Raw genomic sequence first — 21585 nt, forward strand, 5'->3', positions numbered from 1 at the left:
CATGCCAAAATACACAACCCTGACTTACTTAGACCTCCAATGACAGCGCCAATCCATTTACGGACAGTTGAATAGGAAAAGAAAATCATTATTTTTACATAGCAACACATATCTTAATTAAAAATGGTCCTTAAGCCTTGTAATGATCTAAAAAATTTGTGAACAAAAAAAGATATTTCTTAATAAAAAAATGTCTATTCTTAAGTGTTCACTATTAGAAGGGTGTATTCAAAAATGTCTAAAAACGCTCCATCAGGAAAAATAATCTAAAAATCATTTTAAAAAAAAGAAAAAAATTTAGAAAACGTCTAAGACAAACAATAAAACCCATGCGAGAATAAATTGCAAAAAAATCCCAAGAAAAAAAGAGTCGTGTACTGGTGCAAAACTAAAAATAATTATATTTTGTACTTTTGCTTATTTTCTATAAATTTTTTCGTTCTTTATAAATGTTAAGTGATAACATAAACACTACTAAAAGGCTCGCAAGTGCGTAGTCGGTAAGCTTCGCTTCAAGTATCTAAGTTTCCTATCCATACACTTAAATAAACAAATATTAATTTTGATTTTAATTACTTTTACTATAAGGCTTATATTTTATATAAAATAAGATTCAAGAAACAAAAATTGTAAAAAAAACAATTAAAACTTTTGGAATTCTCATTTGCCCAGATATAGAAACATTTCGTAGCAAATACGATCAGTATTTCGAAACGTCTGGTATTTTTCAGTTAACATCATTAACGCACCAACACTCAACTAGAACAGGTATAGTATTTTCTTGTAATTTATATTGAGGGAAAAAGTTTCAATTTCATAGGCTATTTGATATGGAAAGTGTACAATGGCCTTATGACTGTCTTGGAATTTAATATAATTAATTTAAGAATGACAATTCAGGAAAACATGACTTGTTTACAAGCACGCTACGTCATACTCGTGCGACGCCATCTTGCCCAGTTATGGCAGGTTCTTGAAATTTTAAATAAGCCAATTTCTATACCGTTTAGGTTCTAGTAATAAATCTGAAAATGGTATTTAAAATCCTATCAAATAGCCTATTCAAACAAAAACCCCAATATTGACCTCACAGAACAAATATGGTCATATTTACGTAATTCTACTTAGACGGAAGTTTTATAAAATCTTTTCTAAATTTTTCATACATTTTTAATGTAACTTTTGTAATACGAAATAATACATTTTTTTTAGGAAATTATGCAAAATACAGAAAAAAAAATACTAGCAAGGTTACTACGTCAATCTCGTTCACCGTCTTCACACTTTGACAACACTTGAAACTAGAATTCGCCATATTTAGATGTTGAATTTACGTTTCCTAACAAATCCTGAAGATTATAGAGTAACCCAGCTGGCTCTGTTTAGCAAGATTTATAATTTTCGTTCAAATCACTTTTCAACCGAACTCAAAAAGGAGGGTATTAATTCAACCGTTAATACGTCCACAAATTCCTCGAAAATTCAATTAATTTCAAATCTATTACAACATAGTCAATATGCGTCTGAACTGGACAGACATTTATCCAAAATACCAGCTGACGTCAAGTGAGATGCGACCTAATCAAGAAAATTTAAAATCTTGCTAATAATTTAGTCCTATCTCTAAGGATATAGAATGGACAGATTCTATTTGATATTTTTTATTGTTTCTTCACCAAAGCGTACACGTTTTTCTGTTGTTTGTTGACATAGATGAAGTTATGATGTTTAACTCGCATCATATTTTCATTGTTGCGTTACACTGTACACTTTCGTTATGCTGTACACTCACGTTACACTGTACTTTTGCATTACGCTATACTTTTGTGTTACGCAGTACACTTACGTTATGCTGTACACTCACGTTACGCTGTACTCATGCACTACGCTGTACACTCACGTTACGCTGTACTCATGCACTACGCTGTACTTTGGTGTTATGCTGTACACTTACGTTACACTGTAAAATATCTTTAAAATGTTTAAACAGTTAAAATTAACTATAAAAATCGGTCCATTCTATATAATAGGTGTAAAGAGACCGCTCCCGAAAAATGCCATCAACAAATCTCAATCTGAACATGAATTTACAAAAAGTAGTTCTTTTTGTTTATGCGAAATATAGGAACTATCAATTTCTCAACCCACTACTGGTGCAGGCTTTTTATTATCTTCTATAAAGTTCTACTACTTTATGAAATAAATATTTCCTTGGAAGTCAGACTTAGCTGATTATTATTTAGGAAATTGCGATGCACAGATAAAAGATGGCCCGACAAAGCCACCCTGGAGGATACCTGTAGTAAAAACGTGGGAATACCACAAAATCGATGTCCTGAACTAAGCTTTCTGGGGAGAAATGGATGGAAATAACAGACCCAAATGGAATGTTTAAGAGGAACATCCATTTGATTCGTAAAGTGGCTTTTCGGAAGCAATCTCCGAAGTAAATCACACCCCACAGTACCTATATAACTGGTGACCAGCGTTCTGAACTTGCGATGATTTCCCTTGATTTCCGGAAGGTCCACTGAACATGATACATATTATTAGATATATGGTACCATTTTGTTTCATTGTCAAACAAATAAAAGTCGTGTTTTATAGTTGTTTGTTACTTCCGCCAAGAGATGGCGCTGGTCCAATCACGCGCGGTATCAAAACTTCTTGTAAATGAATTATTTTTCACTAACAACTTTAAACTTTAAAGTGTAATAGCTGCCGCCTATATTTATTTATATTAAGACACCTGCAGAGTCGGGCTAGAGGTTGAGTTGACGACCTATCAGAATGATACGCTTTTTACTCGAAGGACCCTAAGTCGTATCGGTTCGAAGTTCGGTTATTAGTAAAAATAGTGTTAAAACCAACCACTAGGTGGCGCTTGTTTAATTTAAAACCCGGTCTTGCTTTTTGGTCAGTTATTGTATATAATAATTATCGCGTTCCCCAACTAACCATGAGTTAAATTAGACTACAGTTTAAAAATAGTTTCGAAGTTAATTTTATAGTATTTTAAAAGGAAAATGGTACCATATCACTTAAAACTAACATTTAACACACAATTATTAATTGCGATGACAGCTTAACTACATGACAAAAATGAAATTTTTCCACATTTATTATTTTTTCTCAAAATTTCATTTTCACGAGCTTTACAATCTACAAGAGTAAAGAATTTGGAAAAAAGAAAGCTTAGACGCCAATTTTTTGTTTAATTTTTGAAAATACTTACACGAAGGTATCTTCTTGAAAACCGTCTTTGCCATGAAATCTAGAAAACGCTGCGCGTAGAAGCTCGGTCTGTGCACTGAGACTGTATCCTGGAATCATTTTAAATAATTAAAATCTACTATATAAAAATATAGTCGGGTTTTCCTTCCTGACGCTATAACTCCAGAACGCACGAACCGATTTCCACGGTTTTGCATAGAAAAGCGGGATCACCAAACGAAATGTTACATAAAACGAAGCCATCTGGTGGCGAAACGGAGTTCGCCGAGTTTGCTAGTGATTTAATAAAAATATGAGAAATTAACGATAAAGAAGGTTAAGGGAGGTTGTGCGTTCAAACACGCTTTCGTATCCGCAAAAACTCCTCGTACCCAATCAGGCATTGGCTGATCACATGATTAAGAATAATTAAATGACCATGTTACAGATAGTGAATTATTATCTATATCAACGCAAATTAATGATTAATGACATTTAATAATTATAAATGACAGATAATAATGATGAATGAGAGTTATTAATGATGATAAATGAAAATGAATAATAATATTAATTTATGACAAAAATCGACTCACCCCATCATGTATCATGCTCTTCCACGTGTGCTCTAGTTTCTTCCTGAGTCTGTAAGACTGGAGGATGTCAATGATACCAATAAACAGTAGGAGACGCTCCCCACGCGCATTTCTTGCCGGAATACCACCAGGTCTGCCAAAATAATAATTAGTGTTACGAAGACTTCTTCAACTTAGAGATGTTCAGCAGCTGAAGTGTGATTCATGACCACTTCGAGAGACCCTGTTGCTTTCAGGAGACTTAATTATCTTTTCAGGCCGTTTTCGGGACCGGTTCTACCACTTTGGTCAATATACCGAAGTGATCTTTCTAGATGTGTAACAGGGATGGGCAAGAGATCTTACTATACCAGATTGTAGGACGCTGTAGAAAGACGGTGTGATATCCAAGGAAGATAGAAAGTTCTAATAATTGTAATGAACTACTGGGAATACTCATGTCTTGACTTTTCATGGTTGCTTCCAGGGATATGAGATCATCCCTAAGCGAAAAGACAATAGGGAAACACCGTAACATTAGACCTAATCAGGCAAAGGCTGATCACCTACTTGCCTCATGAAACAATAAAACTCAGACCTAGATTGTAGCGCCAATGGTCAAGGTTCTCGACAGCTGGTTGTCAAGGGGGCTCAGGTCATAAAAAGCTGATACTTGCTTATTAGGAGAATCGTTTCAGCACAGGCATATTTCCAGCAGTTGACGTTCACTACTGGACATAGGCATGTCCCTTGTAAGGAGATTACAGCACAGAAATCTAATGCTAAGACCTACCTGATCATCTACTTGCCTATTAGGGAAATGGAGAAGATACATTTCTTGGGGAAACCTGTCAGGAATAAGTTAATAATAATTTTGGGTAAGTTTTTGATAAAAAATTCTTACGGCACATCCTCTTCTTCATCAATGGGTTCGCTCTCCGCCTGGATGCTCTCCATGGCCGTGGAGTGCGCGACGAGTCTCTGACGATTTATAGACCTGGAATGTTTGAAGAGACCCTGATATGAGGCTTTAATTCTACTTGGGACTCAGAGTCGAGACTTAGCGTTATGACTTTATGACAAATGACTGCGATTATGTACTTATATTTTTGACATCTGTCATCTGTCACTCGCGCTAAGTTTGATATGACGTAAATTGAATTTGACAAGACAGCTAATAAGTTGAGAATCTACAAACACTACCTTCCAAATGTCAAAAAATATATATTTCGAAAAGAAAGGAGACTGCGCTAAGTGCTTATATCTGTTGAAAACCATTTTTGACAGATATAAGTAGCGATTGACCCTTAGGCCCATATTCTAATTCATTTCTCAAGTCACGGTCTCGTATTGAGCGCTGCCAAATACCTATGTAAAATTGTAAAAACTTTGACAGCACTTGAAACCAGATTTAAGTTTAGTTGACTTTTAGAATACGGACCTTAGAATCACATTGTTAGTTTAGTAACATGCTAGAGTTATTAAATGGGACCAATGCCCCAAACCCCAATGGTATGGGACTTCACTAGGGTTACCAAAAATTTATGCTCTAACGGATCTACTGTTAATGATAGAGTTATATATAGAGAAATTATATATATATACATATATGTCTGCCCCATGGCCCATCTCGGACTATGGGATGCCATTCATGCTGTTAAGGGAAATTTCCTACTCCTATAAGCTACGTTTGTCTGTAACATGTATCGTCCCATGCCCCATCTTTCAAAATGGGACTTAACTTTCACTACAATACTCCTTTTCATAAAGACAATGTAAACAGTCACGTGTGGTTTACATAAGCTTTGTCACATTGCCTATCTCTATTTTCATGCCAACTTTAAGGATTCTATTAAGACAAGAAAAAAATTGTGCCCATGGACATGGAATTAAAAAAAATTACTAATCCTAGTTTAAGTAAAGACAGTAGGAAGAAAAAAATACGCCAAATGCGCATAAACTTTTGTATAGAGACATTCAAACATTAAAAAAGCTAAACTAGATTATGAAATTAAACAAATACATAAAAATAATTTTAAAAAATGTTATATGAAAAAGACATTTCACTCATCCATCTCTCCAGATCACATATGTATTCAATATTAACCAATTACGATTAGTTACACAAACAAGTATTTATAGGAACCCGGTTAATAACATGCCTCAAATTCCATGCACCGACTTTTAACGGGTTCATAGTAATTATGTCCGTTTACATCAACGAACAATTGAGCGCAACAAACATGTGTCGTGACAAACATTGCAACCAGTGTACCTCCCCACTTTTTGAATTTGGGAGGTGAGTTACAGGGGGCGGAAGATGGGGGGGTTTTACAACCCATGGTCACTATTAATGCCGCAGGGCTCACGAGTGCGTTGCCAGCCTTTTAAGAATTGATACGCTATTTGAAGGATCCTAAGTTGGTTCGGAAATATCATAATAATAAGGAATTTAAAATTTCTAACCAATTTGTAACCAAACAAATTTGGCACCAAGGTTAAACCCCTCAATAGTTTTTTGTGTTTACTTTAAAGCAATAATAAAAATTATAAAAATAATATTCGACCCCAAAAATAATTAACGTACACGAATAATTACATCAAAATGCAAATAATTACGTGAAAATTACATAATATTTGACACCTTTGACACTTAGGGTAGAAGGGTAGAAGGACTCCTTTCTCCGCAATTAGACTCGTGGTTGGTCCGTTGTGCGTACCACCTTTGACACTTAGGCACTAGATATTCTAAAATAGAAATATTTTATCTGTGACAAATGGGTGACAGAAGAATTCAAAATTTTACGTAGGGATGTTTCTGAACCATACCTACATCATGTACATATACAACGCTTTCTATAAATTAAAAATAATCAAAAAGTTATACAACATGTACATATATACGTAAAACATGTTTGTTACGATCAATGTCCGTAGACATAAACGGAGATTACCGAGCATAAAATTATTAATGTTTATCGATATTTATGCCAAGTACATTCATTAACAATTTTTTAAATAAGTACTAAATGTGAAAGCACAAAATATCAATATCATTAAAATTATAGGCCAGCAACAAGACGTTTCCCTTCAAACGCCTCGTCACCATTGATACATAGAAACCCAGGTTAGACGTCACAAGCTAACAAACAAAATTCGTACTGTGTCCTTTTCACTTGCGCCTTGAACTCGTCCTGACTTTGCTCAGATCTGAAATATTTTTTTATTTACACTTTTTGCACAAAAATTAAATAAATAAACAAAAATATAGTGCAATGGGCCTTATGCCTAAGCGATGTCTTCCAGGCAACCATGTTTCTACCAAATTCGCAAATTTATATAATATATATATATATATATATCCACTCTTAGGGTACCACTTAGTCGACACTTAAGTATACCTTCCATACGTCAAAAACTAATCAGATTTTGACAGCCTACACAAATCCCCTCTTACATTGAAACAACCTGAACCCCAAGCCTCACTTACCGAGTCCTATTGAGCCCCTTCTTGTCCCCGTCCTCGTCATCGCTGTGGGAGTCATTTCTCTTTCTCGCTTCGGTCTTCTCCCGTTGGGCCTCGTCCAAGTTGTGTATTCCCACGAGAAGAGAGTAATCCATGATCTGAAATTATTTAATTTTTAATTTCCAATTATAGCTGAAGGTACTACACACCGACAGCTCACGAGAGTAAATTATGTGTGTTAATCCTTTGCTTATTGTTAAATTTTCTTGAATTTATTTTTTATATATTACTTATGTTTTCTGTTTCATACATATATTGATATCTATGCAATCTGTTTTGGCTTTCTAAATTGTCTAAGTGTTTTGTTTTATAATATGTATGTTAGGTGTAAGAAAAGACAAATTTCTTTAAAATATATTAAAATAATTTTAGATGCTTTTACTTTTATTAATTTTGGCGATAGATGGCGTTATTCTAAAGGGACAAGGGCCAGACAAAATAACTTTACGATTAGCGCTAAACCAATATCTATGGTGATGGTCACGACAAACGATTTATTCTCGATGGGCTATTTTAATTTAACAACAATTTCAGCTTTATTAGTCATTATTTATTGTTTTAAATTCTATCATTAAAATTTCGAATTAAAACTGTCAAAACTGAACAAGATGGCAACCCGTCAAAACTGAACAAGATGGCGTCCCGTCAAAACTAAACAAGATGGCGTCGTACAAGTCGTTGACGTAACATGCTTGCTATGAGTTCTACTACACATATATACATCTCGTTAAAAACAGACTCCGAGGAAATTAAGAATAGACAGGCGAAGACATTTACAAAAATAATTTAGAAGGCATTTCGTGTCACGTGACTTCTTTAAATCTGTATTTTTAATTATGGATATAAACCCTCAAATAAGCTTCAACTCTGCACGGCACAGTCCTATCACGGTCACGGTATAAAACGGCCATAGCACGGTCATGGCACGGTCGTAAGACGGTCATATCGCGTTCACGGTACGATACGGTCATAGCATGGTCATGGTTGAAATATAACAATCATACCTTAAAACTCTCCAACACCCGACAATCCCGTTGCATGGTCTTAATGAGCGCCGTGTACGTGTCCGCCTCGAGGAAGATGCCTTCCGTATGATGCTCCATGAAATCCAGGTCTTTGTACGTCGGTGAGTTCTTCACGCGCTCGGATTTGCTCGCCTGGAATTGATATTGTGATCATTTTCTAATAGGTTTCTGATCAACTATCTGTGCCTAACACACATGTCACCACCAGTTTCCACCTCGTTACTCCTGTCCATCTGTCAATGTTCATGCAAGAGGGGACATTGGTGAATAATGTTGACAGGATATAAACTCACCTTCCTCTTATAAGTTGATCCCTTCAAGTCATACTTCTGATGCAATTTAACAGATGAAGGCAGAATGTTATTCATCGCCACCAATCTGACATTCTTACTGTTGCATTGGTAACAGTAGAGACCGAAGAACTTCGGCAGGAGAGTACGCGGATTCTGAAACAACAAAAAAAAATTAAATGGATTCACAGTTGCAGATGATGTCAGCACATACGAAAAGACTGGGAGCGTAATGGAGAATAACCATGAACGCCCTCTGCCTCATCCAGGGCACATAAGAAGTCAAGTAAGGTGAGTAAATAAGATAATTCCGATCCGGATCGAAGGACCAACATATGCTAAACGATAATGAAAATAAACTATTATAAAACTAAGACTACCTAAATGAAAAAATATATGCCATTTATAATAAAAAAAAAAATTAATCTAGTATTTGGATTAGGTCAAAATTTATACAGAGTTCTGCCATTTGACATTAATTTAAACACACACCTGATCCAAATTCAAATAGTAACCCGGAAGTAGCTTCTGCAAGAACTCTCCCTCCTTATGCTGCACAGTCTTGATAATGAACTCGTCGTCATTGGTGAGGTAGAAGATGCTTCCAGAAGCACCTGGATTGCTTAGTTCACGGAGAGGTGCACTGCACATGGACATCTGCAATACAAATTGTACACAATTACAGATAATGATGGCTTCTTCTTAACTAGCAGTCATTAGGTATCATTAATATCCTATGTAACAATTAAATAATGTGACATACGAATGAAGCAGTATTTTGTGTAATTGGTCTAGCAGTTTCATTGTTAAGAACAAATATGAAAAATGATTTAAAGTGGCCTTATTATTATTATATGCCCTCTGATTTTGGTGACTTTTCCAATGGTGATTTGGAGATCTTCCGCAACTATTAGAGAATCCGATGCCATACCCGGCACCCCTTTTAGGTCATTCCCCACGATACTCACCAAAAAATCATCCGGCTGGATCCCGAAGAGATCACGAAAGTACCTAAACGCGATAGGGGCGTATGTCTTGAATTTAAACTCCGAGTAATGGTGAGCCGGCGTGTGATTAGACCCTTCGCTTGGAAAGTTTGTTGTCTCCACCGTCATGAAGTCTTGCATGAGGAGATCACGTTCCGGCTTCGATGCTAAACCCCCGATCGCGTGTTGGATTCCTGTAACAAAAATAATATTGTATAAAAGAATTATTAGTAGTCTTCATTATTGAGTATCACTTCGGTGAGATCCGGTGAGGCGATCGAGCAGGGGTATCAAGGTCTGCCTCTAAAAGAAGGGATGCAGATCTCTGCAAACTCTGGAGTCGTACTCGCCCAGGTCAACCAAGGCGAATTGGGATAGATAGGTAGATAGATAGATTCATGAGGAAGGTTTCGTTATAATTAAAGGGTCATGATTGTCCCTGAGAGTCTGGAAGAATCCATAGAATTGTATAAAGTTTTATCGTACCTCTCGGCAGTTATGCAAACATGCTATTTTGGTTGGAAGGTCAATTTGAAATTCGGTCTTTCGTTGAGAAACAAATGCTAATAAATGTATCTCAAGTAAATTATTTAAAAGGTAAGGTATAATAATTCAGAGTCGGGACTTTGAGAAAATTTATTTTGTTTGTCAAAAACGTATTGAATATTTCTATATATAACAGGGGGACATACGCTAAACTGATGTAACGTAATGCCAGCCATGGACAATGCTAGAAGGCTCGCAAGTGTCTTTTACGAATTGGTACGCTCTTTGTAGGACCCGAATTGGTTCGGAAATACCTACCACCCATGGACACTCTCAATGTCGCGAGTGCGCTGCCGGTGATTTAAAAATCCAGCAACCCCTCTGACGTTAAGTGTGTCCATGCATTACTTAATATCAGGTGAGCCTTCTGCCCGTTTGTCCCCTCTTCTATAAAAAGTCGATTTAGAGTCATGTTTCAGTTAAATAATATGAACCAGCCCACTGTTTTACTTCCAAACCAATTAGATTTTTGATCAACCCACGATGACTACCTGGAACCCCCGGTGGGGGTATTCCGAGAAGACAGCATACTTCTCTTCTCTTTAAAAAGAGAGCATACTCCTCCCACAAAGGCGGGCAAACGCACCCACTAAAATGGGTGTCCATGGGCCCGTAGGCCCCGTCCCCCTATAAAACATCACTTACCCAATTGTATGGATCCCATGATCTGCGAAGACTGAATCTTCTTATAGGTAATCTCGCCTCCTTCACCCACACGGCGATGCCCAATCTTTCGGTCCGATTTGTGCACTTTGCCGATAGCCCCTGAGGGACCCACCGCTGGCTGAAAATTCAATAAATCATTTAAATTCCACAATTACATGAGCCTGAAATGGCATAAACCCATTAAGAGAAAGGTTAAAATGTACAATGGTAACAGAGCAGAAGAATGGAAGGAGAAACACGAACACAGGTGATATGAGAGGATGATAGACTGATAGCCGGTTAAAAAACACAATAGAAAAGGATTAGCATGGTGACATTTGTAGAGAGCCTTCTCAGAGTCATGCTAATTAAAAAGTACTGTAAATTGTGAAAAAATTATGAAGGAGACGTGCTATGCACATGAAAATAATAATTATTATCATGTTTAAACAGACAAAAAAATCGCCTTACTATAATTACTCAGCCAACCTTTTTTGTCCATACCAACATACCCATAAACCCCTCCCCCCCACACACACATTTTTTTCCTATTATTCTTTCCATAAAATCCTCTGAGTTCAAGGAATAAAGGCTATCAAACAGTGTGTAAAAAACCATGTAATATAAAGACCCATATTATACCAAGTTGATTAATTTAACCAGTGCCTAAGGGACCTTCTGTCTAAGTTATTACGTAATTGCCCATATCAATATTACAAATCTTTTATGTTTTAATACATTGACTTGGTATTTCGAGGCTATTGCTTGGAAATTCGGGGTTTTAATTTAATTTTATCCACAACATTAACGGTAGAAAATGGCCTGAACTGCTTCGAGAAAAGGATGGTACCGTGTCCCTTTCAGCGGTCCAGTCTTCGAGTTTCGAGCTTAGCAACATATTTTGCGATTCATTTTTATATAGAGTGGTACTACCCCAATACACGGTATTTTTTTACGAACAAGTGATATTTTGCTTTGAGATGATAGTTGGAGATTCGGCTGCAGCATAAGTGTTCATCTGCTATTTGCTGACCTGGCAAACGTCGTTTTGCCATGTATATTTCTAGGAAAAAAAATTTAGTTCGATAAAAATAACTATCTACTATAATAAAAAATAGGGTTTGATCGTAGAGGGGTGACAATTAAGGGTTGAATGTATGTACCATAAAAAATAAAAACAAAAAATATGTAATAAAAATGTAGAGGTCGATTCTCAGACTTACTGAATATGCATAAAAAATTTCATAAGAATCGGTCGAGGCGTTTCAGTGGAGTATGGGAACGAACATTGTGACACGAGAATTTCATATATTAGGAGATTTATAATTAGGAGAAAATATATCTACCAAGTTGCTTATCAAAATTTGGCCGCTAGTATTTTTATTTCATTTTTAGGAAAAAATTTATTCTCTTATGAATAAAATATCGTCTACATCACGGCAATTTACATAAAGATAAATCAAGCTTTCCATTGCGCATCTGGCCGCACCTCTTTGCAGCCAGGTGTAAACAGGTATGATTTCGATACATTATTTATAAATTCGATATATTCTACGCAGACGTGACGCTCATCTTCTTCAACTTCTAGTCAATTATTTTCAATACCAAAACTCCCTCTTATCTTAAAAACCATTTCAAATTCTCAGGTCCTTCTAACTATATGTTTAGTTCATTAGTTACACTCCTGCAATAGATTGATTTATTTAGGATCTCCGCCATTAAGTTGTGGAATAGGCTGCCCGACTCCATACAATTGGCTACCTTAACATCTTTTAAAACTCTTCTGCATAAACATTTCTTAACCTTATCCTATCCTGATCAATCGTGACTTGTGTAATTCTTGTATTTCCTTTTCTTTTCTATTGCATCGCCATTCATGAATCCGTGAGTTTAGCTTTATAGTTTTTAGTTTTTTTTTGTATTACATACTTTATATTATATAACATTTGGTTATGCACTTTACTTATCATATTTTTTTTAGCTTTGCCCTTACTAGGGTTGCCGGGAAGAGATCGCTTGTTAGCCATAAGGCCGCCCTTTGCCTTCCTTATAATTTTTCTGTATTGCGTTTTATTTCACTGCATCGAAGTGTGAATAAATAAATAATATTACATTCATGATGTAAATGATATTTTCTCAGTTCCCAGTGGGTCCTAGTGAATAACATTAGCTTAGGTTGGGTTTATTTTTTATTCAAAGTGGCATTTGTCATCAGGTCAGGTAAGGTTAGGGTAAGTTGCAAACAACAATTTGTACCTTAGTATTGTCTTTGATTAACATAACTCATAACATTTAAAGAAAAACGCTTTTTACCGGATTAAAGTTATGTATTATTATAAATTTACAAAACAGCGGATAAATTTAAAATTATGTCAAATAGTTGTAAATTTATAATAATACATAACTTTAATCCGGTAAAAAGCGTTTTTCTTTAAATTTGTACCTTCTTTCATTCATTTCACAAATCGAGTTGTTTTAATTAATTTGTATGGGGTTAAAGTGCACGCGGCACCACATTATTGCATGGTTTTTTTTTATATAATAGGGGGGCAAACGAGCTTGCGGGACGACCAAAAAGGGCAGTCTACGCAGCCCATAGACACCCATAGAAACACTATTGCCGAGTGATGAAGTTATGTAGAAAAAAAAATGGAGCTATACGGCCGTGAAACGACAAATTTACCAAAAATTGAATTGTTCCCATAACAAACTTAAATTACAATCACTAGAAAATTGTAAACGAAACACAGGAAGTAAATTTTCAAAAACTGAAATTCAATACCATATAATTTCTATGAATTTTTGAATATTAATATATTTTAATTAAGTGAGATTCTTGCTGCACAGAGATTTTATATTAGGTCCAATTTGGTTAGCTTCAGTCTGAAGTCTCCACGTGTTATATCCAGTCCTTAACAATCAAATTGGTTTGGGGCGTGGGCCACGCGTTTAGGAACACTCTTAGACCAATGAAATAAGAAATATTGTAAATGCTTTGAGCTGATTAACGAGAGAGAGAAAATGTTCTCTCTCTCTTTAATCGGCAGCTCATGTCTGAGCGTCGTGGTCAGCAACGAAGCATCTAACGGAATATCCGTTTCCAGTAGGTTAGTTTCTCCAAGTTTTATTGGCCTCTGCGCATTATATGGCCGAAATAAGATTTGCTGTAGGCATATGGTAGATTGGCGAGTCCAGAGTTGGGTCAGTATCGATGTATTGATCCATTTTAGAAGTCTATAAGTACCAGCAGTCCGGGTATCGGTATCTCTAACAATTGGGAAACTCTGTACTTCCCTAACTGTCTAACACTAACACCTAGAGTCTAAGTTCAAATTCTACTTTAAGAAGTCACAAGGCCTGAGTCTGAAGAGATGGGTATTATCGCATAAGAGAAAAAAATATGCATATTACATATCTTAGAGGTGTCTCAAGGGGGGAAGGGGGGCAAGAACAAATCATTAAGTCTAGACGCAAAGACTAGACTCAAACTTGGCAGACAATCATATTCTTTGCGCTTAGGCCGCTACCAATACTGAATTTTATTAAACGTTTAATAATTATATATATAGATAATTTCGCCTTCTATAAAACTGTAGTACATTCTCTATTGTCAATAGCTTCCGCAGATAGAGGTTTAATTGGTATTCTAGAGTGATCGTTTTGTTTTTAATTATTGGTCAACAGATTGCGTGGTGTATGTGTAAAACGCAATACTAAATACAATGTAACAGAAATATATAGCTAGATTTGATAAATACCTACAGGCTCCAAACTCTACCGGACGACTGACCACGTCAAGGTGGAGGTGGCCAAACATCATAGGCAGACCTGGGAGGGGATCCTCGGGGAAGCCAACCTGTAGCAAGAGCTCTATGGATTTTGCCGCAGCCTTTACAGGAATCACGCCCATAAACCCCCTGCGCGACCGCGGCGTCGTCTACATCTACGACGTCAGGCGAACCGAATTACTAGAAGCCCATCAAGAGCAGTTCTCGCCGAACCCCGTCTCCCGTGGCCGCGTCGAAGAGGTCGAGAGCGCACCCCGTGTATCGTTTTTCGCCCACACAGGTACGGAGAGTGATCATCTCGCTGCCACTAAAGAAGGCTCCCGGACCCGATGACATCACCCACCGAGCACTCCGCCACCTACCCGCCGACGACTACGCACCATGCAGAATACGACACTCCAGCGCAGTGAACGCGCTGCTGGAGTGCACCTACGTTTGGAGACCATAGACGACTTCCTAGCATGGTCAGCCACGAGCATGATCGAGCAGGCGGAAGCGTCCCGCACGTCCTGCACCTCGCACGGCATGGCACTTCAGGCCTTCCGACACGAGACTTCCACACCCGCGCGGGTTTCACCACCACCGGACAAGACGTCGGGGTAAGGACAGACTAACGCAGCTTTATCCGCAGGTCACTGCGAGCCGCGAATCTGCCGGACGCCCTTCACAATAGATGAACTAAGAAAAGACGATTGAGGCGAAACTAGCGCCGATGCTCCTCGTCTCCACCACACCAAGGGCTTTACGCCAGCCTCAGTGCCGTCCTGCCGCGAACAACCACACCGCGAGCGGAGGCTTTGCCCGAAATGACCGATTTCCGCCTAAAAGAGGAGCGGATAAACACAAGCAAGAATAGCTAGAGACCGAGCGACACTGGCCATAACAGTCCGAGCCGTGCTATCAAAAGTCAAAACAAGGTCCTTTAGGCCAATATTTTAAATGAGTGCATCTGCGTCAACAAGCTATAGAAATTATAGAATATAGCTACCGTAAATACTGCATAAGATTGAAATTCAATTTGCACTTGCAAGGGTGAGACCCTCACACACGTGTAAAAAAACGCATCTCGCGTTGTAAGTATATCGTGCTGTGGATTGAAATAGTTGCCGTAATTAGTGCTACATAAGGTTTAAATCCATTTAGCACTTGCAAGGGTTTCACTCACACATGTGAAAAAGAACGCGTCTCGCGTTGTGAGTATTTCGTGCTGTGGATTGAAATAGCTGCCGTAAGTAGTACTAACATAAGGTTGAAATTCATTTAGCACTTGCAAGGGTTTCGTGAAAAATGAGGGACTTACAGTGGTACTAATGAAAACTTACTTATTCGAATGAAAACTTATTTCTACCTTATACTAGGAATAGTTATGCTTAGAATAAGGGGATCATAATTTCTTACTTATAAACTCGTTACTACGTTGGTAATAACTATTACCCCGTCATGCCATAGGTACCAGACGGCAACGTCGCAATTCATTGATAAACTTAAGAAAAAAAACAGAAACTTGTCTGTGATAACCGTGTTTCTGTCAGTTTGACGTTTCCATTCGCGGTTATTTTGATCCGAGGTTGTTTATTTTGATTATCATAACCAGTTTTAAAATGCTAAATAATAAAAGAGAACGCTGTATTAATTGGGATAAAGAAGAACAGGTATATAGAATTGTGAATGTCGAGAACTGAAACATGAATGTTTATTCATCGCTTTTCTTGTATTTTAATTTGTTTCTTGTGTTCGATTACAGCAACTTTTAAGAAATATATTACTACCCTATCTGTCCATAATTCAAAACAAAGATTTAAGTAGGAACACAAATAAGGCGAAAATGGAGCGAAATAACAGAGAAGTAAACCACAATCTGTATCTGAAAAAACTACATTGTTTAATCAAAATTAAATAATTGTTTTTTAGTTGTGCATGGAAAGATGTAAAATTAATATTCTCTTATTTGTTACAGAAAGCAAAGATAGTTTTAGTTTTGCCTCATATGTAGATAAACATAGTTTTGAGTTCTCGAAAATGAGAAGCTTCAAAAAGAACACTAATATAATATAAATTTAAATTTACAGTCGGACATTCTAATGAACACTTAAGTAGTCACTTTAAAATAAATAGAATAATGTTATAAAAATGTTTTATTTCTTTAAATAACTTAATTGTAAAAAACCTAAATCTTGAAAATGAGTGCCAAAAGGAACACAAACAATTAAGAATATGGCAGAGACAGAATAGACAAACATTCTAGTGAAGACTTTAGTAGTCACTTTGAAATAAATAGAATAATCTAATAAAAATGTTCCAAAAATAAATATAACAATGTATTTATTTGTTAAAATAACTTAATAGTTAAAGAACTATCAAACTTAAAAGTTTTCTTTAATAAATATGGCTCTCACTGCTGCTCCACGCAGCAGGAAAACACACTGTATTTTGAGATGAGGGTGCTGTTGGTGGTGGAGGAAGGGTCTCATCATCATCATCAAAGATAGGTTCCTCTTTCAATTCAATGGCTATATTGAGCAAGACTGCCAAAGCTACTATATACATCTTGGTGTTTACTAGAGATGTTCTAAATACCCTGACAATAAATACCTAAATTGGTTGTTCTAAACACCATAACATCTCACTACAATATTGTGAGTTTTAATTTGGGCATAATTGTATGCTTCTTCTTAATGAATGGTCGGATTTAGTACTGGTATATATAAGAAGTGTAAGCATAGCCAGTCTCCATGTAATCTACCATGAACTTGTTCCCTCTCAAAACATTGTTCAAACGGCTTTCAATAAAAATTCGTGAGTCATGGTTTAGGTTATGTCAAAGTTATACTATTTTGGCGGCTGGAATAAAGCTAGTATGAACAGTTACGCCGACGTTATACTAGGTTTAAGTTATTCCGGGTTTATTAGTAGAACGAGAGTACATTTTGCTTATTCTTAGGTTATTCTTGGTATAAAATTTTATACCACATTTATTTATTTTTACCACTGTTAGTATTTACACGTCTCAAACGAAACGTAGTGTTAAAACCTGTGATTTAATATACGCCTCAGCTCTATCTCATAAACATCCTATACTTTCTTGAATTCTATAGCCTATGTTAATCAAGGATAATGCTGAAATTATTTTTTTATTGCTCCAGTTTTGAAAGGTCCAATGCAAACAAACAAATCTTACTAGTAAAGCCTGCAGTCTGGTCCATTTATCCAGTCATGTCTTATTCAATTAATAATCTAGCATCAAATTCCTATACTGCAGTTGAGAACCATCAAGATGGACTGAGGTTACTTCTCAAAAGAAACTAATTCCCGTTTTTATAACATTTTCTCACTCATGCTACATACCTATAGATACATATACATTACTCCCTGATAATACCAACAACCTGATAACACTTTATATGGGTGAAAGCATTTTTATTATTAATTAAATATCTCGGACTATATCTTCCATATAAAAGCCAAGAAAACAGAAGCCACCTTGAAATTCAAAGAACTATCTTGGCTTCTAGTCCAGCAATGTAGACTGACACTCAGTAACAAATTGCTTACAAGGCCATCAAACATGGACATTTGGAATAGAACTCTGAGCCTGTGCAAGCAATTCCTACATCAAAATCGTCCAAAGATTTCAAAACATTGCACTGAGAACTATTTCAAATGCACACTGGTTTGTCAGAAACAAGAAAATACACAATTATCTGGATATGCCAACTGTAAAAGCAGTAATCCGCAAAAACAGTAGTAGACACAGGGAAAGATTAAACGAACATACAAATGAACTAGCCAAAAATCTGTTAACTCCAGATGATGTAACTCACCTAAAAAGATGGCAAATACTAGACCTAGACCAAAGAAAATAACCTTAAATAAAAATCTAGTTTCTGAATCGCATCCAAACCAAATTAACCTCAGAAAATAACTGATTATAGCTGATAGCCAATTGCAGATGAACGAGAACACAAAATAAATTATTAATTCACCCATAATAAAATCTTTCCTCTAGGACCCAACATCCCTAATAAAAATTGACAGGAATCAAATTCAGAACACATTCAAAACTGTTAAGCCACAGCTGTAAACAGGATATAAGATAGTACAAAAAACCACAACAAAAAATACAGTAATGTTCAATGTACAATTGTAAGTAAAAAATATACAAAAAGATTTCAAATTTAAGTAACTTCGTAAAACCATGCTTTTTGTTTAATTTTTTTAACTATAGCCAAATGAAGATAATGTTTAGCATTTGCATGCAACAAAATATGAGTTTAGACCAAACAAATCTCTAAAGTTTTTACATTTTCAACTGACTTAAAAAAGAGGAAATTCTCAAGTGTAAGATGTTATTAATAATACAATAATTTAAAAGCTTTAGGCTATAATTTCTGTATCACTTTTGTAGGTCTATTAATTAGCCTTGATTCCGAAGCTTGGGAGATATTAATAGACAATGATTTTTAAAAAACACATTCAACCTTTAATACAACAATATAGGTTAATCATAGAATTTCAATAATTTCTTTTGGCAAATAGACAAGATTATATTAATTTGCATACACATTGTTTCTCTTTCCGCATACTCTACTATAAAAACTATTTTTTTAAATCAAATGTCGCAAAGGGTAGCTTATTTTTATTAAAGATAATAATAATAGCCTTTGTTCAGATATATTAAAATTTAAACAGATTTCCATTTTAATCCTCTTCTAGTGTATCTATGTGCCCTTTTTGGGCAAAGGCCTCCTCCAAAGCCCACCATTCCTCTCTGCACTGTGCCACGCCCTGCCATGTAGCACCTACTGTTTCTTTAATGTGGTTTATTCCCCTTCTGAATTGTCTCCCTCTTTTCTGTTTTCTGTACCTTGGGCACCAGTATAGTATTTTTTTGCTCCACTTTTCTGTTACTCTTGCCATGTGCCCCGCCCATTTCCACTTAAGTTTATTTATTGTTATTGTAACATCTGTTACCCTAGTTATTTTTTTTAATGCTGTATTCTTTATTTTGTCTCTTCTTTTAGGGAAGAAATCCCTATCATACAATGTTCCATCGCTCTTTGACACACCATTTTATGAAACATATGAATATCTAAATACACAACCTTGATATATATTAAGGATTAAGTATTGCATACAGATGCTAAGAGCTGATTGAGGTTAGACAGTCAAGGGCAGTTTGGTAATCTATGGGAACATTTCATTTCTATGCCTATAGTTTGTATCTCATACATAAGAATAAGGTAAAAAACCAAAGCTGTCACTGAGGGGACTCTACAGAACAGCTCTCTTTACTTATTATTAATTTATTTATTAACAATTTGTTGCAAGTATACATAAATACAATTTAAATAATTAAATAAATCGGAGGGCAACTGGAGGCCTTATAGCTTTTGAACAATCTCTTCCATGTAACCAATGTGATAAAAAATGTGGTTTCAATAAACCATTAGGGCAACACTACTCTTATCTTCTCTTTTGTTAAGATTGTTCATATGTCTCTTTTCTATGAAATAGTGTTTACGCTTTGATGAAAAGAGATAGTTATGCTGCATATTACTATATAAGAAAAAACAATGTGTCTGTAACTATGCAATTCGGATTTTTCTTTGATGTACTTGAAAAATACTATTGTTGAATACTTGTATTGTATTGTAAAATGAAACTATTGTTTTCTTCACAATTACTTAAAGCCATGTTTAAAATGCTATGCTTTGCATTTATCTTTGTTATGTAGTTTTTTAACTGTATAATAATTTCATAAATAAATATTCACACAATATTATTAATTTAGACTTATTTTTAATACAAATTAATGAAAGTCTAATGACATTATTTCTTGGTTTCGTAGTGACCAATAAGTAACCATTTATTTGAAATCATATTATTTAAGTCATTTATCTTTAAAAAATCCAGAAAATTTCAAATATTAATAAGAATAAATGGGGTAAGAAATTTAAATAAATTTAAGGTAATGTTGCTAATCTGTAGTTTGCTATACTTTTTTTTCTACAAGGTGGCCATAAGTAATTTTTAATAATAAGTTTTGTGTATTAGTAATTATAATCAAGTAAGGGTACATTCATACTATATCTTGATAACAGTTTGTTCTCAGTTGAGTCTGCCCTAATGGCCTTATATTCACATTTAAAACATGTTGATAAGCAAGTTGTCATGTTTTATCTCACTACTCATTGAGTCATGAGCACGAAGAAAACAAACAATGTATCATCATAGAGCATCGTAAATTATATGTTCACTTGCATACTAATTATCATGGCCAACTTTCACCAGAATGTATGAATGAAAAGAAATTAAAATGATGAAAATAAACTACTTACATCGTACGGAACATTCTTTTCTGCGATCGAGAGCCTATCGCGATCTGAAATTAAAGAAATAAAGGATTTTTAACAAACTCAATAATTTAGTATTAACGTGGTATTCTAGAAAAAATAGTGAGGTTTTAACTTGGCAAATTGCAAGTTGCAGTGATATAAACCTACCATCATCATCAGAACCAGACGGGCCTGTTGCCATATCCGCCTTTTTCGTCATGGATAGTTCCATCACTTCTATATGATCACAATCTCCCGAAGCCATTTTTGTTTTCTGTTACACCCCCTATTTTGAAGTCACTACAATTAATGTTGGCACAATTATAATTAACATGGCTCACATCACAATTGCATTGATGTCACAATGATTCACTTTAATTTAATTAGAAGAAATCAATTAGTTTACGCAAAATATACTCGCCCAATGCAACCGACTGACACGACCGTTCATTTTTTACTGGGTTGCCATTTAAACCACAGATTACATTTAAGGATATAAATTATATATTGACTGTTTTAACATGCAAAGCATAATCTAACAAAAATATTTATTGTAGCTAAATAATACTCAGTACTTTATTTCGTATCGAGACACTTATATGACTTGTGTACGAGTGAATGAGAATAATGATTTACACAAAGATGGAAAATATTCT

General features: G+C 35.6%; 1 protein-coding gene across 25 annotated transcripts in view; it reads right to left on the reverse strand.

Annotated features, from left to right (window-relative positions):
• Positions 1-21391, reverse strand: part of LOC125062151 (phosphatidylinositol 4-phosphate 5-kinase type-1 alpha) — a 41034-nt gene extending 19643 nt beyond the window's left edge. For 11 of the 25 annotated variants that reach the window (XM_047667802.1, XM_047667801.1, XM_047667800.1 and 8 more), the window contains exons 1-14: positions 21098-21391; positions 20933-20976; positions 10807-10945; positions 9598-9809; positions 9122-9286; positions 8633-8785; positions 8319-8471; positions 7279-7412; positions 6951-6998; positions 4693-4785; positions 3810-3942; positions 3236-3323; positions 2468-2530; positions 29-34 (exon numbers count right to left, since the gene is read on the reverse strand). In XM_047667802.1, coding sequence (XP_047523758.1) covers positions 29-34; positions 2468-2530; positions 3236-3323; positions 3810-3942; positions 4693-4785; positions 6951-6998; positions 7279-7412; positions 8319-8471; positions 8633-8785; positions 9122-9286; positions 9598-9809; positions 10807-10945; positions 20933-20976; positions 21098-21194 — 1528 coding nt within the window. In that variant the 5' untranslated portion in view covers positions 21195-21391. Of the gene's footprint in view, positions 1-28; positions 35-2467; positions 2531-3235; positions 3324-3809; positions 3943-4692; positions 4786-6950; positions 6999-7278; positions 7413-8318; positions 8472-8632; positions 8786-9121; positions 9287-9597; positions 9810-10806; positions 10946-14564; positions 15190-15209; positions 15478-20932; positions 20977-21097 lie in introns of those variants that run through there. The other 14 variants (XM_047667804.1, XM_047667803.1, XM_047667786.1 and 11 more) reach the window with 6 other exon arrangements.
• Positions 21392-21585: the final 194 nt, after the last annotated feature.

The sequence above is a fragment of the Pieris napi genome, chromosome Z, assembly GCF_905475465.1.
Source record: "Pieris napi chromosome Z, ilPieNapi1.2, whole genome shotgun sequence".
Taxonomy (NCBI): Eukaryota; Metazoa; Arthropoda; class Insecta; order Lepidoptera; family Pieridae; genus Pieris; species Pieris napi.